Source organism: Xenia sp. Carnegie-2017, unplaced genomic scaffold (genome assembly GCF_021976095.1).
Source record: "Xenia sp. Carnegie-2017 unplaced genomic scaffold, XeniaSp_v1 HiC_scaffold_20, whole genome shotgun sequence".
NCBI lineage: Eukaryota > Metazoa > Cnidaria > Anthozoa > Malacalcyonacea > Xeniidae > Xenia > Xenia sp. Carnegie-2017.
The window spans coordinates 71,724-96,503 of record NW_025813483.1 but is presented as its reverse complement, the minus strand read 5'-3'; the positions used below and the strand labels follow the sequence as shown (position 1 = coordinate 96,503).

The 24,780-nt window shown below is 35.0% G+C and overlaps 1 protein-coding gene across 2 annotated transcripts; it reads right to left on the bottom strand.

Annotated features, from left to right (window-relative positions):
* Positions 1–387: 387 nt before the first annotated feature.
* On the bottom strand, positions 388–23,649 carry LOC124442449. 2 transcript variants are annotated; one of them, XM_046992949.1, is made up of 3 exons: positions 23,523–23,649; positions 18,001–19,758; positions 5,370–5,808 (listed from the first exon to the last, which is right to left on the bottom strand). In XM_046992949.1, the coding sequence occupies exons 2-3, from the start codon at positions 19,672–19,674 to the stop codon at positions 5,740–5,742; spliced, it is 1,743 nt and encodes a 580-aa protein (XP_046848905.1). In that variant the 5' UTR covers positions 19,675–19,758; positions 23,523–23,649; the 3' UTR covers positions 5,370–5,739. The 2 variants fall into 2 exon arrangements, with proteins under 2 accessions (XP_046848906.1, XP_046848905.1); XM_046992950.1 differs by lacking the exons at positions 5,370–5,808; positions 23,523–23,649 and adding an exon at positions 388–900 and having other exon boundaries at positions 18,001–19,739.
* Between the last annotated feature and the right edge of the window lie 1,131 nt (positions 23,650–24,780).

Genomic DNA, 24,780 nt, shown 5'->3' with positions numbered 1-24,780 from the left:
ACAATTTTAACATCTACTGCCCAATTAAAGTCCACATTATCGCCACATTCTATCATATGATAAAATCCATTCTTCAAAGCATATTTAGTCATAGCAGTGTTTAGTTGATCTTTAAAAATATTTATCGACTTAATGTGACGAAACTCTTTCTCACAAGCACGCCACAATAACAGATGTCCGTTTAGTATAGATTGAGAACTAACTGTAAATTGATGCCTATCATAACCATCTGATTTTAACCAATCAATGAGAGACTTGTGATACACGGTTAAACAATCATCGTAAACTGGCAAAATTTGAGACATAATTTCAATGATGCTATTCTGATCTTCAAAGTTGACATCATCAGGTAAACCTAAACACTCAAAAACAACCGACAAAGGCAAAAAGTCTCCACAAGCTGCCAACACTTTAAGGAATTTCTTAAAGTTTTCGTCCCCCAAAACAGTACTGTGCGTTGGTAAACTGACCTCTTTTAAGGTTGCTTTTACTCGATGAAATTCTTTCTTGTAGAGACCGCTCAAGCCAAGAGGGACTAATCGTTTAATATTCTCTATGTTAAGTTCAACATTTTTTCGCTTTAGCTCTGCTTGTCCGTGATAAGCATAAAGAAAAGACCCTTCACATTTTTCAACTAATAATTTTATCACGTCGTCAGAAACAGAAAGCTCGGAGTTCCCAGTCAGCGGAGAGTTTAACTGATGTTTCAAATATTTGCGTAGGTCTTCTTCGTTGTTTTTATCTCGAGGTTGAGTTGTTATTTCCACAGGATTCATTTCTTTCAACTCATTTTGAACAGGAAGTTCTGGACGACTGGTGAAAAAAATTTTAATCCATTTAGGCAGTTGACCGAATTCTTCTTTAATCAATTCCAATAATTCACTTTTGCCATCAACTTGACTTTCATCTAAAGCATCAATAACCAAAAGCATTGATTCGTCATCCTCCAAGGAATGCAATGGATCATTTAATAAAACACGGAATGCATCTGCAATCGTTATTTTTGAATGGTTTCTCTTCAACCCTTCGTTTAGTTTGGATTTAAAACCGGATATTGTATCACACATGGTACTGGCCAATGATTCTATCAACATTCGAGGATTTCTATAATCTGATCGATTATACTTGCAGAAATGGCAAGCAGCAAGTTTCTTCTTTTCGGAATACCGCCGACAAACCTCAGCAGAAAACACACTTTTACCAACACCTGGTCCAGCGATCAAAACCATGACATTAGAAACATCTTCATCGTTGAACCAAGTGTCGAGTTTTTCAAATAACCATTGTCTAGTACCTTGTAAGAATTTCTTGTTAAGATCTTTTATCAAACCATTGAAATAACACTTTGCAAGCTTCTCGATATGTGGAAATGTTTTGTCTTGCAACATTATTCCTGCTATGTTAGCTTTTGTTGCCATTACTTCCTTCATTTCTAGAACGTCTTTTGTTACCATCACTTCCTTCATTTGTTCTACGTCAGCTTTTGTTGCCATCACTTCCTTTACCTCCGCTACATCAGCTCTTGTTGCCATCACTTCCTTTATATCCGCTACATCAGCTTGTGTTGCCATCGCTTTCTTTATTTCCACAAAATCTTTTTTTATTTCTTTTACATCATCTTTAGTTTTCTCAGCCAAATTAATCAACAGCTGTTCTTTCTTACACGAGTCTTCTAACATTTCAATATAATCAGCCTCATCAGGACAGAGAGGAGCTCCTTTCAATTCATCTATTTCAGTTTGCTGAATGCCCAGACCGAACAATGCTTTTGAAATTTCCTGCCACAAGTCCTCAAACTCAATGTCATTTACACTAGTTGTCGTGATGTGACCGTACACTTTGTTTCGATAATACTTTATTCTTGCAATATTTGCTGAAACTGAGGTATCTGAGTGAGAGGGAAGATGATTCCATCCACCTGCTGGCGCTGTTAGACCACATATATTTCGCAATAAGACAGTCAACAATGAAATATCAAAGTTTTCAATGTCTGGTGAACCAGTTGACGGGTAAAGAAGATCCCATTGATCTTTGCTAATCACTTTGAATTTTATTGATTTCAATTTGCGTATTGTAGAAGGATCATTTAGTGTAGCAGATAAATTTGATGGTTTTAATAAATGTTGCAATGTACGTTTCAAGGCTTTTGTACCTTTATTAATTAAAAGTTTGCTCAAACGAGATCCGTTTGCCTCAATCTTCAGTTTTTTACGTGGTGAAGCCATTTCATCAAACTACAGAAATTGAGAATATCATGATGAACTAAAGTATAAATTAAGACTCTCCTAAAAATTATGTGAAAAACTAAAATAAAATGAATTTTTATTCTTGTAAGGTGACCTGAACCATGTCCAGATTAAATTTTCATCATTTATAAACATTATTATGTATGTGCTGTGTATGATAAATGTAATTGGTTCATTTGTAGTCACATGACTAGAAATCAATGCATTTCTTTTGGCCAGGGCAACACAACAAGAAAAAAATTGTTTTTTGTCGTAACAAATAAAAAAGTAATGTCGTCTCGGGAAACATTTAGACTCAAGGGAAAACAAAACTAATTTCCTTCAGCAGAATATATTAAGAGTATAATGATTACAATCTTTATTACAACATGCATCGATTAAGCAAATTTTTTACATTTATTAAAATAGGTTTAAAGAAGCAAACATAGTTTTTTTTGTTTACATGAAAATTAATATATAATTTAAGTTGATGTATGAATTTCGTAAAACAATTTAATTGTATCATTTGTATGTATTCTTTGTTGCTTTTTTTACTATAGAAATAGCAGAGCACAATTAAAATAGTTATTTGGGTAAAAGAAAACTTACAATAACGGTCAGCTTATATATTTTGATACCACATTAACATTTGTATTTTAACAAGCACCAAGTTCGAGCTGCACCAATGTGATTGCTATTCATAATTGAAAGTCCAATGATCTGGTCTGAAATATATTCATGCTAATTAGATCTGTAAGCAGGTGGTGTTATACTCGGTTTTAAATGCATACTAATTACATTTGTAAGCATATAAAACAAGGCTTCCTAACTTGTTGAGAAAGTGAATAGAAACAGATAACATTACATGGTGTCGAAGTGAGATAGAAGCGTTGATGAAACAACGAATAGAAATGAACTTCACGACATTCGAATAGTTGTCGTTGTTTACAGATGGAGATTTTGGAAAGAAACCATGCAGCTATGTCTCCGATTAAACATGTCTAAGACTATGAGTACCAACAAGGCACAACGTGCAGCGTTCGGGTATGCGATCAGCAAAGACGGATGAGACAAGATTCTCAGAAGAACAATCGAAAAAGATTGCTGTGCTATTTGCAAGATTATAGTGATCCGTTGGGGAAAGAACAATTTTAGTTAGTTGTGTTCGGACTTGAAGAGCATGTTCACCAGTAAAACGCATGCTAAAATCAATGTTGTTTTCGGTAGTGCTGGCGTCTGTGCTGTAAGTATCAGTGTTTGGTGTGGAGAAAATAAGGTTTAAAAATGAGTGAATGCAGCGATCAATGAACGAACGCTTCCGGATATCTATTATTTGATAAGAATTGATTGAGCTTCATAACTTTCTCATGAAAACAATTAAACAACGAGGAAATTTTGAAGTATCGGTCTAAGAGTGTATAGATAAGGTCACGTTTAAAAGAATAAGGGATAAAACTGTCAAAATTGTTAAAAATAACAGCAAATGTTGGGTTACGACAAACGGATGTAAAAAAGCGGTTATCAGAGCCCTCAATTAGTACATCTAAAAAGGGGAGTTTGCGTTTATTTTCAGTCTTGCAAGTAAAGGAAAAATTGGAATATTTGAATGAGAAAATCCAAAAATAAAGGAACGTGATGTTTTGAACGAAAAATTATGAAGTAACTATTAATATAGCGTCGCTAAAAAAGGGGGTTGAATTCAGGGGGACAGTTGTTTAGCAATTATTTTCATATAATGGTCAAGAAAAATGTAGGCGAAGACGGGGCAAAAGGTGACCCCATTGCAAGCCATCTTTTTGTAGGCAATAATTATTGTTGAAAAAAAATGCGAAATTTTTGACCTATGTGTTGAAAAGTTTTTTTTAATTCAAATGAACAAAAAGCCGCGAAAATAAGGGGATTTACGAAAGGCTCTGCTAATGATTATGTCGATCGTTTCGTCATCAATCGGTACGTTTTTGAAGAGAGAAGTGACATCAAAGCTCGCCATGAAGACGTTGTCACTTTCTATGTTACTGCTGCGTAGTTCGCGTCCAGAAACGAAAATGTGTCAGAAAGTAAGCAGCGGCTAGAGATAAGAAAAATTAGATAAGAAAGAAGGAATTTAGAGAGATCGAAAGAACGAGTGCCTATGGCGGAAAGACTCGGGCGAAAGGGGAGATTAGCTTTGTGAACTTTAGGTAGACCATATAAATCACCGGGCTTTGCTACCTGTTGATACTAAGCGTTCGTAAATCTCTTCGCTGATGGTGTCTTGTCTCTTTATAGATCAAGTAGGAAGCTTCGCAGATGTTCTTCTTGCTTAAAGTGGTACTATGACGAAAACTGAACGTTAAAAAATCATCGATTTTAGCATTCAATAGTTTAAACACATATCAATTATTGCTTTCGTAAAATTTAAGCAAAAATAATAGTATAACGAGGGAGTTATGAACATTTGAAATGTCTAATTTTCATGTCCGCCATTAAAATCGGCCATTTTGAATATTTGCAATCAGCAAAGGTCTGTGACGTCATAGTCTTAACACGGCAAGAAGCGCACATTGGAAAGTATACAAAGTAATACATAAATAGAGCAAAAAAATGTCAAATTCATCGAGATCTAGCTCGCTTTCTGAGTCTTCGATCGAGACAAACGCATCGATTTCTTCATCGGAATTCATGACGGCAAATTCGGACGAATCTAATTCGGAAATTTTGCCATTTGCCGATAATATTGAACCGCTTGCTTCGCCCGATGAAATTGCTGAGTTTGAAGCTGCAGTCGCAGAAGAACGGCGGGTTGAAGACATGCTGCAAGATCGTTTTGATGCCCGTGTTGATGTTACTTCATGGTAAGATGTCATTCTTAGCGTTTTACTTTGATCTGAATCGTCTGCCGTTAGCTATGATAACTTTATGGAAACATACAATTTGGCCAATATTAAAGGTGTGAATGTGGCCATTGTTCGTTGGATCTTGTTGTCAACCCTCAAGAGTGCCGATGCTGCATGGAAATAGAGCAATGCCGTGGTAAAATGTATCAGTTCGAAATCGATGAAAGGAAATGCATTTTGGATCACCCTGGCTTTAACGAAGTTTGCCTGAACGAATTTGTTCTTCAAGCAGCTTCGTTAGGTTTAAAGACCAAAGGTCATCGCATGATACAGACACTTCATTTTGTATTTCCTTTAAAACCTTAGTATAAATGTATATTATATATTGAAAGTTTGCCTGTATGTATTATTGGTTCTCTCAAATTGTGAAAATTTATCATCTGCAATATGTGTAAGTATATAATAATTGCAACTTGTGCTAACCTGACGCCGCTCTCTTGACGTGGTTGGTGTTTGTGATTTCTTCCAAATAGTAGGTACGGCACCAGGTTTGAGCCGTCTAGTCATACCACCCAAATGGAATAAACGCTCAAAACAATCATCTGAGAAGTGATTCGAACAAATCATAAATCGAATTTCGCGCGAACTCGGATTAAAGTTTGCGCGCTTCGTCTGAACAAATTTAACTCAAATTCTTCTCAAAGACTCGTCGTTTTGGCTTTTATGTAATGAAATGCCTGTAATTCTATGAGACTTGTTACTGCAATCTTGCACGACACAGCGTGTTGAAGGCATGTTAAATAAATTGAGTTATACAACCTTTTAAATCTCTATTTGTATATAGTGTTATATTGTAAACAGCCGCGAGTTAAGACTATGACGTCACAAGCACCTTCCTTCTTGAAAATTCAAATATGGCGCATTTTAATGGCGGCTCTTAAAGTTCAAGTTTTATCGCTACGTAACTCGAGCAGCATGAAATACATTGCGCTAAAATTTCGCCAGAAGAGATTTTTTTACATACACTATTAATCTATGAAAAAAAAACGAGAGGCAAAATTTTCGTCATAGTACCACTTTAAGAGTGTTAACAAATGGATCTGTCGTTAGTTCTTGGAACTAGAATTTGTAATTCAAGATTTGTTCCTATTAACGTGGTCGTCGCAATTCACAATTGCAACACCGTTACCTTTGTCGGGTGACATGACGTAAATTCTTCTGTCGTTCTTTAGTGATTTCAGGTTTTGCAGTCATTTTGGTTTAAGAGAAAGTAAGCACTTCTAGTAACTTAATACGGTGATGTCTTTAAGGAAGGTTTTAATATGATCCTCTGTGTAGTTGAAAGTGGCTGACATTGTTTGAGTTTTAAGTTTGCGGTGGAGAAATTCAAATGGAACAAGGTAATCAGTGAAGTTAAGTTTGTGCTAAAGTAAATGGTTTGTTTGTGCTTAAAGACCTTTTTTGGGAGGAGAGTTCGCACTTAGAAAGTTCTAAATTAAAGATGACACATCCGGGTTTGTCGAGTTCGCTTGGGAAAAAATTGAACAGAGACGTAAAAGTTACTTTTCTTGAACCTCTCGATGTTTTTTAATCGCAGTTGTGTTTTCTTTATCAGACACTGACTTCAAATTGACAAGGTCTTGTACGCAAACTTGTTCTGAGAGATGTGTGTAGGCATCTTTGGTTTTTATCGTGAATGTTTTCGTATGTTAGACCGTTCAAGAGCAATTTCTTCGTTGGGGAATTTTATTTGGCCTCGTGATAGGCTGAAGATGTCTTCAAATTCCGATTAACGACCTTGAACCACAAGAGCATGGGAACAACGCTTTGTTTCTTACAGCTCACTAAGAACAATAAATTCGGTTTTGTTTTACCAAGTTTCTCAATGACGCGCTGAAATTTCGGAAACGCTACTAGCGTTGTTTTATCATTTTGATCGGTTACAACAGTGGCGATGGATTTTCCGGACAGGGAACGTAATCTTATAATGAACATTAATGTCCAGCTTATCTGAGCGTAACGAGCCTAATTTACTCTTGCTGCCAGCTGTTTTGCTGGTCGCCCTATTTGGTGATGGACAAAAGGGCTGTCGTGACAAAGTCGTCTGTAAAAAATCGAGGCTTAGGTCGTAGTTAACTAATAAGGTTAATATTTGAGAAGTAGTGGGAGTGTTCACTTTTGACACGCTCGTTGAACCACTCTGGAAAAGATGCCAGTGTTTAGATACGTTACCCTTGAATGTAAGCCTACCAGCTTCGGTCAGGTATTCCGAGAACCTATATTGACGCCAATAGTTGAGGCGAACATTTACATTTTCCAGGAAATTTAGAGCATTTTCAAGCAAACTCTTGATAACATATACGTCTGGAGCTGAGGAACCTTCGTCTACTTCGCCCATCTGGTCAAGGGGTGATAAAGCTGCCAATATAGGACGAGCTGTAACGAGATAGGTGGACTGTTTTTCAGCTAGCCCGTCTTCAAACGTAAATAAGTCTTTCGCCTGATTAAAGCCATGCTTCTTTCTGATATTCTCTTTCGTGCCTGTTACTACGTTTGAGAACCCTATAGCAGAGTCTCGATCACCCGCCATTTGGATCAGGCAGACAGGCAGTATCACATTAATCTGTAATAGGCAGTGGAAGGCTGTCAATGTTTCGCACCTTCAATTAACATACTATGTCAACACGGGGAATGTCTCAATGAGAGAAGTAATGCTCCAGATGAGGAGTCTATTATGACATAGCTTTTCCAGTGATGACGTCCAGGAAAATAGCAAAATGTAGCATAAAATCATTGACGAATAGAACATAAACAGAAATATCACTACCTTAAACCCAGTATATTTTAGGCCACCAAAATAATATGTCAGACATGCCTAGGAAGTATGTAGTAAACATATCGTAAGGGAACTGTATCAGCCTCACTTCGCACAAGACTTTGGTTTTTCGCCAACATTTATCGCGATTAATGGTTTGTTTCAAAAGGCAAAACCGATAATAAGGCGATTTTAGCGCGCTTCTTGCTCAAGCATAGTTGAAAAATTCACTACAAAAACAAGATGTAGTAATGGACATAAGCAGTCTAGTTTGGTCATTTCTTGTACCAGACCTCTCTCAGCGCGAGATCTGCAATAGTTTAGTGAGCATGAGTCGGAGAATGAGTGAAGGAGAAATTATGAAAAGTCACGTGAAATTACAATGGATAGTTATACAAAAGAAAGCTTTTAAAGAACGGAAAGACATCTTAACAAAAGCACAGACCAAGCATACTATTCTAAAGAAAGCAGTGACAGTAACATGCGTTGCTTTGAAAAGCGGCTTGATAGCAGCACTACTTCAGGATGACAAACCAATCGCATTTGCATCAAGAGCCCTTACATCAATACACGTACGCTAGATCTGTCGAAGGTGAAACTGATAATAAATCATTAATCTAAATCGTGAAGAAAGCGTTAACATCGGTACCCTTCTCGTCTACAGAGAATGTTATCAAATCGATTCAAATTGAAATACAAACCAGGAAAAGAAATGGTCATCGCCAATAAACATGACCGAACTTATTTAAACGGATGACGATGGTAAACCAGTCAGATGAATGAGGACTTTATGTGAATACGGTAACCAATAGAATACTAGCATCCGAAGAATGAACGAAACAGATTAAACAAGAAACAGCAACGGATTCTTTTAGCAACAATCCGTAATGGGTGGCCTGAGACATGGAAAGAAACACCAAGTGAAATCCAAGAATACTGCAACCATTGCGATGAGCTCTCGGAAGCAGATGGAATTGTGCTGAAGCAAGATGAGATTATAACGCCATCTAGCATGAAAAAAGAAATGCTATAAGTAGGATACAAGAGACTCATACGGGCACAGAAAAGTCAAAACGACCATCAAAGGGAAGTTAGATTTTGGCCAAAAATGAACGAGAAAATTGAGGTTGTCGTATCGAAATGTAAACTTTGTCAAGAATATCAGATGTCCAACAGTAAAGAACCAATGACTAAAGGAGGAAAACCATCGAGACCTTGCAAAATGAATAATTGGGAACAGAAAAACTATCTGGTCATACTGGATAATTATTCTTGACACATCAAAATGTCAAAATTAGAGAACACAATAAGCAGAACTGCTGTGAATCATACGAAAGCAAATTTTGGAAGAAACAATTCCATCGATCGTGAGAAGTGATAATTGTCCTTAACACACCGCTACATAATATAAACAGTTTGCACGAGAGGGGAATGTTCAACATGAAACCTCAACTCCATATTACCTAAAAATCAAATGGTCTTGTAAAGTAAGCAGATCAACATCAAACCATAAAATGTATGCTGTCGAAATCAAAACAAGACGGCAAAGATCCATACATGGATTGCTGATGTATGGCAGCACACCCATAGTTAACGCGGCGTAACCAGCAGAAATCTAGATTAGTCGACGTCTGCCTTCACACTTAACAACCACCCAAACTCAAGTTCAACCAAAAGGTCATCGCTGTAGAAATGATAAACAAAATTTGCAAGAGAAACAAACAGAGCAAAAATTGTTTATGACAGATTGCAAATATGAGAGCCAATACCAGTACAAGTACAGATTAAGTGGAAACAACCCGTAATCAAAGAAAACTGGAGACACCAAGATCTTATGAAATTGAAAAAAACAATGGTCAGCGCTACAGTTTAGAAGAAACGGAAGTCATATCAGCATGTTGAGCAGCTATTGCAAAAATAAGGAAGAACAACAAAAAGAGTCAAACAAGGAGCAGTATATAACATGTAGCTGTATGATGAGTAAACCAACTGAAAGGTATCAAACAGTTTCAAATAATTGGTGTCATGATGATAAACATTATTATATATGACAATTATACTTAACGTAGATCATACTAAACATTTATACTTAATACAGTTATGGAAATATTGATCATGTAATTGCTATAGGAATACCAGCAATATTTTAATTTAATTAGAAAATATAGATACAAAAAAGGGGGAGGTCAGAGTTGTAATTTATTCATACTAATTAGATCTGAAAGTATATGGGCTTTGCGACTAGTTGAAGGAGAATAAAAACACACATACATAACATTACATGGTCAACAGAACTAAATTGAAACTGGACACATAACAATGCCTGTAGAGAAAGAATCTATACTAGATACAGTGACTGATTGTATTGGATATTATAAAAAATTTTACAAGATAAAGTTTATAATAATGAGAATTCACATTTTCGGATAGAATTTTAAAACTGGTCATCCAAAACATTTTTATGGGTGTGGCAGCCTAGTTTTTGCAGCGAATTTGTTGTCCTGACTTGTGATGTTATACACCACTAGAAAATGCAAATTTTAGTCACTAAATTAGTAAAACAAAAAAAAATTAACTTTCAAAATGAATATAATTGCTTATTATCAATAACTGACCACAACACCATCCAAGCAAAATAGAAATATATTTATATGCTTCACAGCCTAAAAATGTTAAATTATAATTCATAAGATTTTAAAAAAAATCTGTTGCTCTTTTTCACTTAATGCGATAACCTAAGAACTTGAATGATAGATGTTTAACATGGCTTCAAAATAATTATTGTGTTTTGGATGAGAATACGCATTAAAGCAGGTTAGTTAACTGAAAAGATGAACAAATACAAAGTATTTATAAAATATTACATGTAAAACTTGTTGATTGCTATGTAAAGAAAAGTCCAAGGCTGTCCTTCAAATTATAGTGGCTGTAAATGGCTGCCTGGCTTAATACCTGTTTAAGCTGGTAATCTTTAAAGTAAATGGTTTGAACCCGGGAGTATCGTTATATGTTTGTAAATGATGATCGTCCAGGTTAATAAAGTCCTGAGAAGGACTGTTTTTGATGTTGTTGACTGACGTTTCGACAACCTTAGCGGCAGTCATCTGGTAATCTTTATAAATTATTTAGGCTCCATATTTAAACAAGAATTAATTTAGGTTTTTCATATTTATACAAGTCTAGTCATGAATGTTTGTTCAATTATTCACTAGCAATTGCATTGAAGATAAAAAGCAGCAGAACTACACATCTGATAAAAAGATCATTTCTCGATGTACCATTATTTACCATATCAAGAAAACATACACAAAGTTTACCGAAAATATCAAACCACCTACAACCTACAGGTACATCTGTAATCTGTTCAAAAATTATGTCTTTGAAACAGTGCAAATTCTCACAACTCGTGACAGTTAAACCCAAATATTTGGCCATCGTCATCGTATACAAATTACATTCTATTTAAATAGACGTTCATATAATTCATATAGAAACCGTTTTTAAAAACTATGGTACAAATTAAAGGGGGACTATACGTTTTTGTTTTCGAATCAATTATTTCTACAATGTAACTTACCGAATAAAAGACCAAATACGATTATTTCCTCTTCTGATGAAATAAAATTCACGGAAGTCGCCCATGCAAATGTAAACTCGCCATTTTTCTAAGAACGTTGTATAAAGCCATCTATTTGGAACGAAGAGTTGGGACAAAAAGTCTGGGGCGAGTGGGAACCACCATTTTCGTTCCTATTGCAAGTGTAACTAATAATGAAACTATTTCATATTGGCCAAATGTGCAAAAGGATGAAGCAATTTTGCCTCGTTTAATGGAAATATTTAAATATATCGGTAATACAATCAAGCTTTTCGTGTTTTTGTGAATACCAAACTCAATTTATGGATTTGAGCTACATTCGCGGTTTACTAGTTCGTGCTTTGAAACTAAACGTGACCCACTTCTAGACGTTTTAACGTATGTGAACGTATATTCTGTCAATTGCCAACATCAGCGCCAAGATATTTGTTTTCATTACTTATTATTTATATTATCTAAATCAATGCCCTGCAGATATTAGGTAAGTCAAAATAAATCACTGTAGCTCAACTTTGGTTATATTTACATTTGGAAAAAAATTTAGAAGCATCTTAACTGGTAAAAATAAATTCTGTAGTAATTCATCACCCACAATCTTATTCTAAAACTAAAAAGTATTTTGAATTTAAAATTGAGCTGCTATAATTTATTTTGACTTAAACTGTGCCTGCCATTGAATCAGTGTTATCCATAATTGGATATCATTGTTATCCATAATATGGTCTGGCCATTTGTTATCATCATCATAATGATCAACATTTGCTATCTGTAATGCCGTAGACAGTACTGCCAGCGACGTGCCCAGATAAAGTGATCTCATCTTTCCATCTCTGAGAAGTTATCTCATCCAACCATCTTTGAGAGGTTGACAGCATTCCCAAACCATCAAAGGTAACACATGGCGATTCATGGCCGTTGTAGGTTAGATACCTGGTCTCCCAAGAGCATCTTGTGAGTTATATGCCGGCTGGACTTGTTCCTTAAACTACTGGAGAACAGTGCGGTTAGACCAGGTGCTGTTTTATCTGGTAGGTTAGTTGGTCCCAGGGTCCATTTGCCATGACTCGCCATTGTGCTACCTTCAACCGCCATCCATCTTGTTCCGTTTTGGTAATTTGCTGTCCCAAACTATCCTTGTCTGGTTCCGGGTGGAGCTCCGTTGATGGACTGCATAACATCTAGCAGTAACCGAATACTCCTGCATTTGAGGTCACCACCAGTCGTCTCGACAATGTCTTGCCACTGGATCCACGTGATTTCAGAGAAGAGTGAGGTTGACGTCTGCCAGCTTTTCCTCACTATAATAAATTCATGCATACGTCTTGACAACAACTTGTCAAGTTCATCATCGCTTGCGATGGACGAACAACAACATCCATAATTGGACAAAGTTTTGTCTTGAAGCACTCGTGCAATTTTGTATTTGGGAGATTTGTATTTAAATTTTTTATGCAATTTAGGTAGTGATTAGTGCATATCTTGCAATGTAATCTAAGCTTGAAAATTTAATGCAGATAGATTCCTAAGTTTTTTTGCTGGAAAATTATGGACTTTTTTAGTTATTAAATATTTGTTAAATATAGTAGCTCTCTAATGTTCTATTGATCTGATGTGAGGAAGATGTTTTTTCATTTTTCCTGTGAACCAGTGATAATAGTTAAAGTTGAATTCCAATGCACTTACTATAGGATTCTGTGTTAAAGAATTTGTGAGGCATTTGTTGAAAAGGAACTTCTTGTTTGGCTATTATGAAACAATTCTGTTGTAGAAGATTAATCTTATTTGATACAAATGCTACTGTTTGTACAAACATATGAATCTGATTCAATTTTAATTTAGCATAAAAAATTGAGTTTGGTAATGACAAAACTTCTGTTTTTTCTTAATCATAAAGACCAAACATATATGAAAACATTGATAAGCTAATTGAGCATGCTCTGGTTTAAGGTATAGAAGGTACATATTGTATATTTCATTCGAAGTGATGTATTTTACCCAGTTGCGTCAGTAAATATTTTATTTATAATTACTGATACTGTATTTTCAAATGATGAGCTGAAAATACATGATACAAAATTCAAAAGTAGTTATTGTAGATTTATAGGTAGTTAGACATAATTGTTAGTTGATGTAGTTATGTGGGTAAAATTAGGCTCATTTCAGAAATGCATTAGTCATAATCTTCCTATCAAGCTCATGGGCCGGTTGCACGAAGCCTGGATTGCGTTATCCAAAGGATAGCAAGTTTTTTAAGCTTTTATAAAACCTTTCAATAAGCAAAAAGTATAAGATTCAAACTGAACAATCACTGAAAGAAAATCTTGTTTCTGAGATTACGAAATTTCGTTGTCGTAAGAAAAATATTAAACACCTTTTTTACAAGTTTGGAGATTTTTGCTATCCAATGGATAACGCTATCCAGGCTTCGTGCATCCGGCCCCGGACTTTTAATGTGAAAACTTTTCCAGTGATTTTTCACTTGAAAACTTTTCCAGTGATTTTTCACTTGAAAACAATCGTCTTGAATAAACGTTTCGCCAAGAGCAGTTTGACAAAATGGTCACTACACTCAATCCAATCCATCGTAAAGCCATTTCTTCCTTCTTTCCATATTCTATGATTCTGACGTTTACTTGTTTTAGCTATCAAATAATTAAACGTTACACCTATATGGAATGCAAATCAAAAGATTTTCTCAAAATACAAACATATTTGTAATAATCGCCATGTAAACAATAGTTCAAAGGTTGTTTTTCTGTTGTGTTTTCTTATTCATGAATAGACAGTAATCGCAACCTTTGGAATTCAGTTAAACAACTGAAACCATTCATAGTTTACCATTTTTACCATTTTTCCGGTGTGGATGACATAGATACGTTTTTTGAATTAAAAGTTCTGTTAGCAGTTGAATTAAACACGAAAAAGGTCTTTTTATCAAGCAATGACTCACGGACTTATAACTTACTGAATGAGTATAAAAGCAACACAAACATGCTTTGCAGAGTACGAGTAGCTTAAACCATCTCAATTTACGATAAAAAGGAAAGTATTGTTCAACAATTAGATTGTGATAGTATTTCCTATAGTATATACGCATAAAATATACAAAAAAGTGAAAAAATCATAGTCGGCCACTGTAGCTTACATACGGGAATCGATTTTGGCATCCAAAAAACGCATACCATTCTTTGGACTGAGAAAAAGAATGCTAACCCCTACCTTCGAGAGTTCTACAGTACATATTATAACTGGAGCAAGGTCCTTGTGATATACAGTTCACTGTTTCCTATGTCTTTGACAAGCCACATATTTGACAACCGGCTCCAGGCTCCTTTTTTTATCGAGGTAAACCAATGGAAATCAATCATTTCGACAGACACTCACTAACAGACTTTTTCGATTTCGCATGTGCAGCAACTACCAACGAACTTACTACTAGTCAACGAAAAATATTTAATAAAGTGTATACCGGAACTCTCCGCCTATAGTCCTAGGTTATACATTGGAGGGCTTATAATGGTTAGTGTCAACTGTCAAAAATGATCTCGTTTTCTAAAAACCTCCTTTTTTGTATACCTACTTATTTCAAAATCCCAAGAGTGTGAAAAGTTGCACTGGCTGTTATGCTAGTTTACAGTGGCTGGCATGCACAATAATGAAAGTATATGGGTTTGTTTTAATTGATACACCCTCGCATCCATTTATGAGTTATAAAAACATTCACTTTCGTAACGATATTAGCTGGTAAACTGTCTTCAAAAAACAACGCAAATCTTTTGCACTTTCTCCACATAAACAGCTTAAAACAATCTAATTTAATCACCTCATCGTGTGAAATCATTAAAGTGTACTTTCTAAAGCAATGGCTTTTAATCTCCTCCATTTAGGACAGATTATCTTTTATCTATACGCACATTGTTCGGTGCAAAAACATTATTCAATATAATAATATATAAATGAATATAGTTGGGGGTTTTTCAATAGCTAAAAATGAAAAATTCTTAATGTTTTCTGGTAAAGCGTTCCACAGGTTAACAATACCTACAAAAAATGTATCTCTAAATAAGGATATTTAACAATTTAAGTATTATGTCTTTGTCAAGAGATATCAACATGTTTTTCATATGTTCATATGCGAAAAGCTCAGACACTGATCAATAATAATTATAATTCATTCAGGAACATTTACTCTAAAAAATTCAACTCCACATCCACTATCTGTTGCTAAAGCGACAGTTCCAGTTGCAGAATGCATATTTATCATAGGAGGGTCATAAACATTCTCGTCATATGTAAAAATTCTAACACACTTTTTACCACTCTTTAAATCTTGAGCGATCAAACAATCCAATTTACCACTTCCACGAAATAAATCTGTTCCAATGCAGTACGATTTATAAACAAATAAGGCCTTGTCTGGAAATTTCTCATTGGACCAAATTACGTCCACATTACTCGTCGAATGCACATCAATAAGACAGATTCCCTGTCGTGATCCTGAACGAATCACCTTGAAAGAGAATAAAAGGATCGCTTGTTTACTTTCCTCCGTAAAGCTGCAATTGAAGTGGATCTTTTCAATAGTTATCAGTTTTGGTACAAATTTTTCAATGAAAGACGTTATTTCTTCAGTGTGCCAAGCTTCCAAGTAAAGTTCGTTGTTAGTATTACTCCATTTCCATATTGTAAACTCTGTATTGTTTACAGTGAAAATCACAGAATAATCATGTGATACAGCTACTTTAAATTCCAGACTATCGATAGGAAGTTCTTTATTGTATTGTATCTCGCCCTTGCTAATTTTAACAACTCGAACGACATCTTTTTGGTCAATGCAAACGAAGACATCACCAAATGTTAAGATTCGCTTGGGTTGGAATCCAATGTTTACCTGTTTCGCCTTTGTCAAATCAACAAAGTAGTCAGAAGAAGTCGATATCTTTGTAAGATGATCAGAACCATCCCATATCCACAGCAAATTATCTGACCACCAGCATCCTAAAGCATTCTTCAGTTGCATTGGTTCAATTTGAACAATGGCGCAGCTCTCAATGTTCCAAATAAGAATGTTGACAAGGTTGCTGATAGTAAAGGCAGCCAAAAAAGATCCGTCAGGTGAAAAACAACAACATCTGATTGCATTGTTATTGAAAATGAACGATTGTCTCCGATGATGATCAGTTGTTTTGAAAATAATCAGCTTGCTGAAATAGGGCACAACGTAGAATTCTTTAAACGTGACCGAATTAACACATTCAGTAATCATGTCATATTTTGATGCGTGATTTCAACGGTGCGTGGATCTATTCTTTGCAGAGTTGATGCATTCCATGCAGTGAATATATCTTCAGGTTGATCCATGTGACTTGCTACGATGAACAATCCAGAATCCGAGAAGACACAGCGCTCAACGTCTCCTCCTGATTGCAAACATGACAATAAACATCCATTGTAGACATCCCAAAGCTTTACTTCAGTGGATCCATCACAAGTTACCAATTTATTGTTTGTGGGTGAGAAGGAACAACAACGGATATTTCCAGGTACTAAACCAAAATTCACTGATGTATCCGCACGTGAGTTGATTACATACTGCCAATATTTGATATAGGCAGGAAATGTGTGTTTCTTGTCATGTTGTTTTGATCTCAAATCGTTAAGTACAGAGCCGAGAGTACATCGTTCATTGAATTCAGGAAGCTCAAGAATAGATATTTGACCATTTTCATATCCTACTGCAAGGAGTTCTTTATTGGACGACAAACAAAGAGATGTGACGTTAGCACGCAAGGAGATAGTCGAATGATGATTCTTTGATAGATATGTCGACTCTAAATCCTCAAACCAAACAAACTTTCCTTGTTGTAATAAATTCCTTGCCAAAGATCGCTTTTCGTCCCTCCAGTCAATTCTATTTGCAATAAATTGTAAATAATATAAATGGAAATCACACACAAAAGGGTGAAAACTGACCATCATGATATGGCTTAAAAATTCCTCTTGAAGATCTTTGCTCAAGAAAGTTGGTCTTTTCCTGACAATTTCCAGCCACTGGCCTTCTATACCGTTAATGCATGTCATCATTAAGATTAAAAACACAATTTTAACATCTACTGCCCAACTGTAGTCGACATTTATGCCACATTCTATCATATGATATATCCCATTCTTCAAAGTATATTTATTCATAGCAGTGTTTATTTGATCTTCAAAAATGTTTAAGGACTTAATGTGATGAAACTCTTTCTCACAAGCACGCCAAAGTGACTGATGTCCGTTCACTATAGACTGAGAATCAACTGTAAATTCATGTCTTTCATAACCATCTGATTTCAACCAATCAATAAGAGACTTGTGATACACGGTTAAGCAATCATCGTAAACTGGCAAAATTTGAGAAATCGTTTCAATGATGTTATTGATATATTCAAAATTGATGTCATCAGGAAAACCTAAACACTCATAAGCAATCCACAACGGCAAGAAGTCTCCACAGGCTACTAACACAACAAGAAATTTCTCAAAGTTTTCATCTGCCCAAACAACACTCTGCGTTGAAAAACTTATCTTCTTTAATGACGCTTTTACTCGATGAAATTCTTTTTTATAGAAACAACTTAAGCCGTGAGGGACTAATCCTTTAATACTCTCGCTGGTAAGTTCAATATTTTCCCTCTTCAGCTCTGCTTGTCCGTGATAAGCATAAAGAAAAGAACCTTTACATTTTTCAACTAACAATCCTAAAACGTAGTCAGAAACAAAAAAATTAGAGTTCCCAGAGCAACAACTGTTTAATTGATATTTCAAATACTTTTGCAGATCTTCTTCGTTGTTTCTATCACGAGGTTGAGTTGTTATTTTCATATGATTCATTTCTTTCAATTGCTTTTGAAGGGGAAGTTCTGGACGACTAGTGATAAAGATTTTAATCCATTTTGGTAGTTGGCCGAATTCCTCTGCAATCAATTCTAATAATTCACTTTTGCCGTTAACTTGACTTTCATCTAATGCATCAATGACCAAAAGCATTGGTTCATGATCTTTCAGAGAATGCAATGGATTGTTTAACAAAACAAGGAATGCATCAGCGATTGATGCTTTGGAATGGTTTCTCTTCAATGCTTCATTCAGTTTAGAATTAAAACCAGATATTGTATCACACATGGTACTGGCCAATGACTCTACCAACATTCGAGGATCTCTATAGTCTGATCGATTATACTTGCAGAAATGACAAGCAGCAAGCTTCTTCTTCTCAGAGTATCTTCGACACACCTCAGCTGAAAATACACTTTTACCGACACCAGGACCAGCGATCCAAACCATGACATTAGAAGCATCTTCATATTTTTCGTTAAACCAAGCGTTAAGTTTTTCAAATAACCATTGTCTAGTGCCTTGAGAGTATTTCTTGTTAAGATCTTTTATCAGACCATTGAAATTACACTTTCCAAGCTTTTCGACATCTGAAGAAGTTATTTCATGAAACGTTATTCCCGCTATGTCGGCTTTTGTTGCTATTACTTCCTCTTTGATTCTAGCTACATCATTTTTTATTCCTTCAACAACTTTTTTGTTTTCTTCAACTTTCTCATTCGTATTTAAAGCGATAATTTTGGTCTTCTCAGCCATTTCGATTAATTCTTGTTCTTTGGTATACCAGCCTCTTAACATTTCAATGTAATTTGCCTCATCTGGACTTAGAGGAGCTTCCTTCATTTCATCTACTTCAGTTTGTTGAATACCAAGACCAACCAACGCTTTTGAAATTTCCTGCCACAAGAGCTCAAACTCATTGTCATCCAAACTAGTTGTGGTAATGTGACCGTACACTTTGTTTCGATAAAACTTTATTCTTGCAACATTTGCTGAAACTGAGTTGTCTGAAGGTGGAGGCAGATTATCCCATCCACTACATGGCGCTGTTAGACCACATATATTTCGCAATAAGACAGTCAATAATGAGATATCAAAGTTTTCAATATTTGGTGAACCAGTTGGAGGGTAAAGAAGGTCCCATTGCTTTCGGCTGATGACTTTGTATTTTAAAGATTTCAATGTATTCTTGTTGACAGCATCGTTCAGTTGAGCAGGCAAATTTGATTGGTTTATAAAACATTGCAATGTATATTTCATACCTTGTGTACCTTTATTAATTAAAAGTTTGCTCAAACGAGATCCATTTGCCTCAATCTTCAGTTTTTTGGGCGGTGAAGCCATTTCATCAAACTACAGAAATCGAGAGTAAAATTGACAGTCTTCTCATTACTCAAAAATAATTGCAATCCGCAAAAAGTTGGCGGCCTAGAAAACAATTTAAAAGCATTTACTTCAGTATAAAAATCCAAATTTGGACTACCATTTATTTGTGAACGAGTGAACAAAAACAAACGCACTTTTTAAAATAGTCTAGTGATTGCTATCATAACAGAGGCAGTGGAAGACAACTGTTTTCTTGGCGGGGTATAACAAAAGAAATCAATATTGGCTAAAGGCAGTGGCGTAGATAGCATTGATAATTGGGCAGCAATATGCATAAATGCATGTTAGTTATAAACTGCAGAAAACATTAGCTGTGAAAGGAACTTAATGCAGCATAAAACGAACATATATTGCCCCTGCCAACTTATCGAGCTCATGAAACCACAAGTTAAAGGGTTAAAGAAGTGGTAAAGACAAGTCCGTTTGGCAGAAGTATGACTCGTACACATATTGCACCCAATAGCCATAAGACAATAGAAACACAAAAATAATGTGTATTTTAATACCTAGGATGCTCTTGCAAATGTCCTTGCATTGCACGTTATGAACAATTGCAGTCATAAGTAATATATCATTGGGATCAAACGCAGGTTCACCCGAAATTTTCTTCTGGCTGTTTTACTTTATTTTTACTCGGTGTGTCTGTCATAAACGCAGCTGCTACAATACATCAATACGTGTTGGAAACAGGTTAAATATTTAAAAAGAAACACTCAAACACAAGAATGTCATATGTGACCCCTTTTGTCAAAAGTTGAAAGTGCTCCAAATCTAAAAATAAAAGAATGGGCGTGCGCATACGCATCTCACAATGTAATCGTGAAAATGACGTAAAAAAGCTCTAATTCCCTAAAGAAAATTTAAAGTGTTTATGACAAAAAATTTTATCGCAAATTTTTTTTGATTGTATTGGAAAGAACATATAAAAAGACTTCATAACCGCTTTAGTAGAACTGACAGGCAGTTTTTTCTAGAGATATTTCACTTTACTCATTATGCAAATAACATCGTTATGTCATCACAGAGCATAATGACATTTTAAAGATCATCATTTTTCCACATCGTTAGAACGTTTTATGCACAAATACAACAGTTTAATGAATACATGTGATGTTGAATGTTTGTAAAGATACAAAAGTTAAGATATTTAAACGGTAAATGCTGACAAAAACGGACATGTCAGACGAGAATTATGCTTAAATGTGCTACTTGAAGCAAATTATTATCTAATTTTGAGTGCAACAATACGTATGTTAGTCATTATAAACATTAAAAAACAAAAATAACTACACTTTTTATAAGCTTCAACCATTTGTTGATGATGGCAAATTTTTCTGGGATTTCAAACCTTGATTGTTACCGCCCTTGCTGTGGGCACATGAATTGCAAATATAAAAAAAGGAAGAGCCTTTTCTATTTCAGTTAAAGTGAAAAATTGCATTATTCCTCTTCATAACACTTATAAGTTAACAAAATAAATCGTAAGATGCGTAACGTTTTTAAGAGAAAGTGCCCAAGAACCCTCCCTGCACACTGCATGCTACTTCATTTAATTTACACACACACCCTGCCTGCTACTTCATTTAATTCAACCAACATGCATGTTTCATTTGCAGTGTTGAACATAAACAATTACAAAATGATTTCCGTGTTTGGATGGCCTCATCTAAATACGCGGGAGTTAAGCCAGAGTTATTTTGTATCATAAATAAAAACAACAAAACGCGTGCGGTGATTGCATGTTCGATAGATGTGCTTGCATTAGCTTGTGCAATCTGATGTGAGGTCAATTAATTAAAGTAACTATGTTGCGAAATTTTTTAAATAAAATATCTCCAAACACTGCAATGGACATTCTTTTTAACATTGTTTGCATGCTTAGCTTTGAATTTATTGAAGTTTTTGTGATATGAAAATTATGGAATGCATGTTCAGTTGTTTCCTAATAAACATATTTATTATAGATGGTGTGCAACCATTTCCTTGGGGCAAGAGAACAATGCAAATGTTTACCATGATGGATTACATTTGCATTAAGGAAAATCCTTCGTTATTTATGATATGTTAACTAGGAACGAAAGGAACTTATTGACAAATCACAAACACTTCAATATCTCCAAACATTGGAATGCAAATATCAATGTTAAAAAGAAAGTCCATTACACTTTATGAAGATCTTTTTTCTGAAACAAGAAACAATTTTATGACATATGCACCTTATAAAGAATTTGCAAATTAATCATGAATATGTACATAAAAGAAGGAAAATTTAAACGTTTGTTTTTAAATTTATCTGTTGCGTATTACTGCCATTTTATAAAAAATGTATACTGTGTTGGCATTGGCTTATGCAAACATTAGAGAAGTTTGTTAAAAGTCTCTAGCAGGTGTAAACCTTGACCTTCAGTCTCAGGCTTGCGCTGATCGAGTTCTTTAAAAGGTTGCCTCAGCTTTCATAAGCCTGTGCAAAAACACTAAATTATTAAATATCTTTTATTTCTTAAATTTGGTTTTCTCCATGACACTTAGACATGTCTACATTCCTAAAAGGCCTGTGAGGATTGACAAGTAAAAAGCCCAATGCTCTTTGGCTGATGCAAATCAATTTACTTCTTGTGGAAGTATGATAAAGTTCAGATAGAAATAAAAAAACATTTCCTAACCAACCAGGGCTGGAAGTAAAAAAATATGACCTGAACTTTTGTATAGCTGGCCAACTGCCAAAATTTTATTACATTCAACCTGGCTCATTTGTTTGTTTCCATTGCAATCGCTACAAAAATTATTGAAAGTTGGAGTTGTTGTAAGAAAAAAACACAGCAAATGTCTAGAATTTTGCATGCTATTTTGTTTTTGATTACCATCTTGAAAATGTATGGCCTAGTTTTGGCCATTGGCAGCTAGCTTTTTGCAAGCAATGTAAAAAACAACACACTTTGTTTATTCACCAAATTAGGAATAAAGAAGTATACTAAAATTTTGTGTTTGAAGATTTATGTATACTTAAGGTTGCTGTACATTTTATTACAACTGAACAAAAAATACTAGGAATGGAAAAGCACAGTTAAAATGATGCCTTGGGCAAAACAATACTTACATGAAAGTCGTGTGGTTTATCTATTTTTAATACCAAATTAACATTTGTTTTTTAACAAGTATTAAGTTTAAATTGCAGTTGAAAGTCTGATGACCTGGTCAAATGAGCTATGTACATAGAAACTGGAAAGAAGAATTTATACAAAATACAATGAGTGTTTGTAGCAGATAGAACTGATCATATTTACATGATAAAGTTTATAATAAGAATTCACAAGAGAATTTCTTTACTCGGGTAATCTCTTTAACTAAATGAGCAAATATTTTAGGGGTTTTTTAGTATAATTCTAAACATTAGTTTTTTTTAATATTATGCACTAGCTTCTAATTAAAGATAAAAAGCAGCAGAAACTTAAGAAAAAATCATATATAGGTGGCTTGCAAGAGCCTAAGGACACAGAAGTTTTTGTCATGCTCTTTGAACTTCAAATGTGAATTGTAAACAAGAAAACCCTTTGCTAAATTCATTCAACATGCCACTGATGGCAGCCGAGACATATGATAAAACGCAACTAGAGTTGAATGGGTTATTGCCAAATCAAGAAAACATACACAAAGTTTACTGATAATATCAAACCATCTATGACCTACAGATAGTCAGATACATCTGTAATCTACTCACAACTATTACATTGGTGCATAACGAATGGTCGGAATGGACAATATTTATTATCAAGAAATCTGTAAATGACTTTTACAATTTAACTCACCAAATGATTGACCAAAACGTCTATTTCTTCACCTCAACGCCTACTTCTTCCTTCTTCTTCATAAAATTGCAGATTTGTGTTAAAATTGAATGGTTAAATACAACCGTTAACTTCAAAATGGCTCTGACTCACAGTTTACTTCATCATATATTACATGAAGTGTACCATACAAAATACTGTAAATTATAGTATTAGTACAGTTGATAGGTTAGTACAGCTGATACGTGGTTAGTACAGCTGTTAATGACAGCTGTTAGTACAGCTGTTAAGTACAGCTGATAGGTTAGTACAGCTGATACGTGGTTAGTACAGCTGTTAATGACAAAATTCTTCACTTGAATGATACAAGGGTAAAACTTTCTTATAGTCTTACCATGCCTCAAAACACAAAATTTTGATATAGGGCCAGCCCATATTTTACATTTGCGACGCGTTCTGCGCATGTCCTGTTTGATGACGTTTTCAGTAGTAAAAAAACAAAAGTTCGGAGTCATCGCAATTTCTCTGTTTATTCTTATACAACAGCTAAAGACGATAGAAAAACTATATTACAATTTTTGCTTTTGAGCAATACATTGTGAAATATTCTACATTAAAAGTGTTTCAAAAGTGCTGACTCAGCACTTTTGTTTAGTGTTATTGCTCTTTCTTAAATACATTGGAAAAGCGACTAACCAAGAACAATAATATAAAAATGATTTTAATGCCATCATGCTATTGACAATCACCCCCACAATTACACAAACCAGTACAAACTAAGTGTGCTTTCACGCATTTACATCGAATCAAATAAATCTACTTCTCTACTCTCACCATTTTCATGAACTGTTGGATGCTGCACGAGCAAAATTGCTGTACCGTGGAAAGAGTCTTGTGCACTTGTGGAGATGGGATTATGATCTATGTTGTCAACTGCTGCAGTTGTAAACAATCGTTTCCGTAACTTCGACGGACAAACAACGTCATCACTCTCGTACCTTGCTATTACTTTATTAGCTATGTCGGAGAACAATATAAACTTTCATATGAGTGAAAGTTGTGTTAAGGTCTGACTACTCCTTTAAGTGTATTAAATTGCAGAATTAGTGTTAGATATTATATTACAGGTTAAATATTGTATTAATGTGGTATATTTGTTTGTTGAGGTCTGGTTTGAGCTTTTTGCTGTAGAGCGCTTCTTTCAGTTAAAGAGAAAAAGGAGAGTTGTCTTCAATTGCACTTCACGCGAGCGTGAAGCGTCAAGACCTCATCACACTAG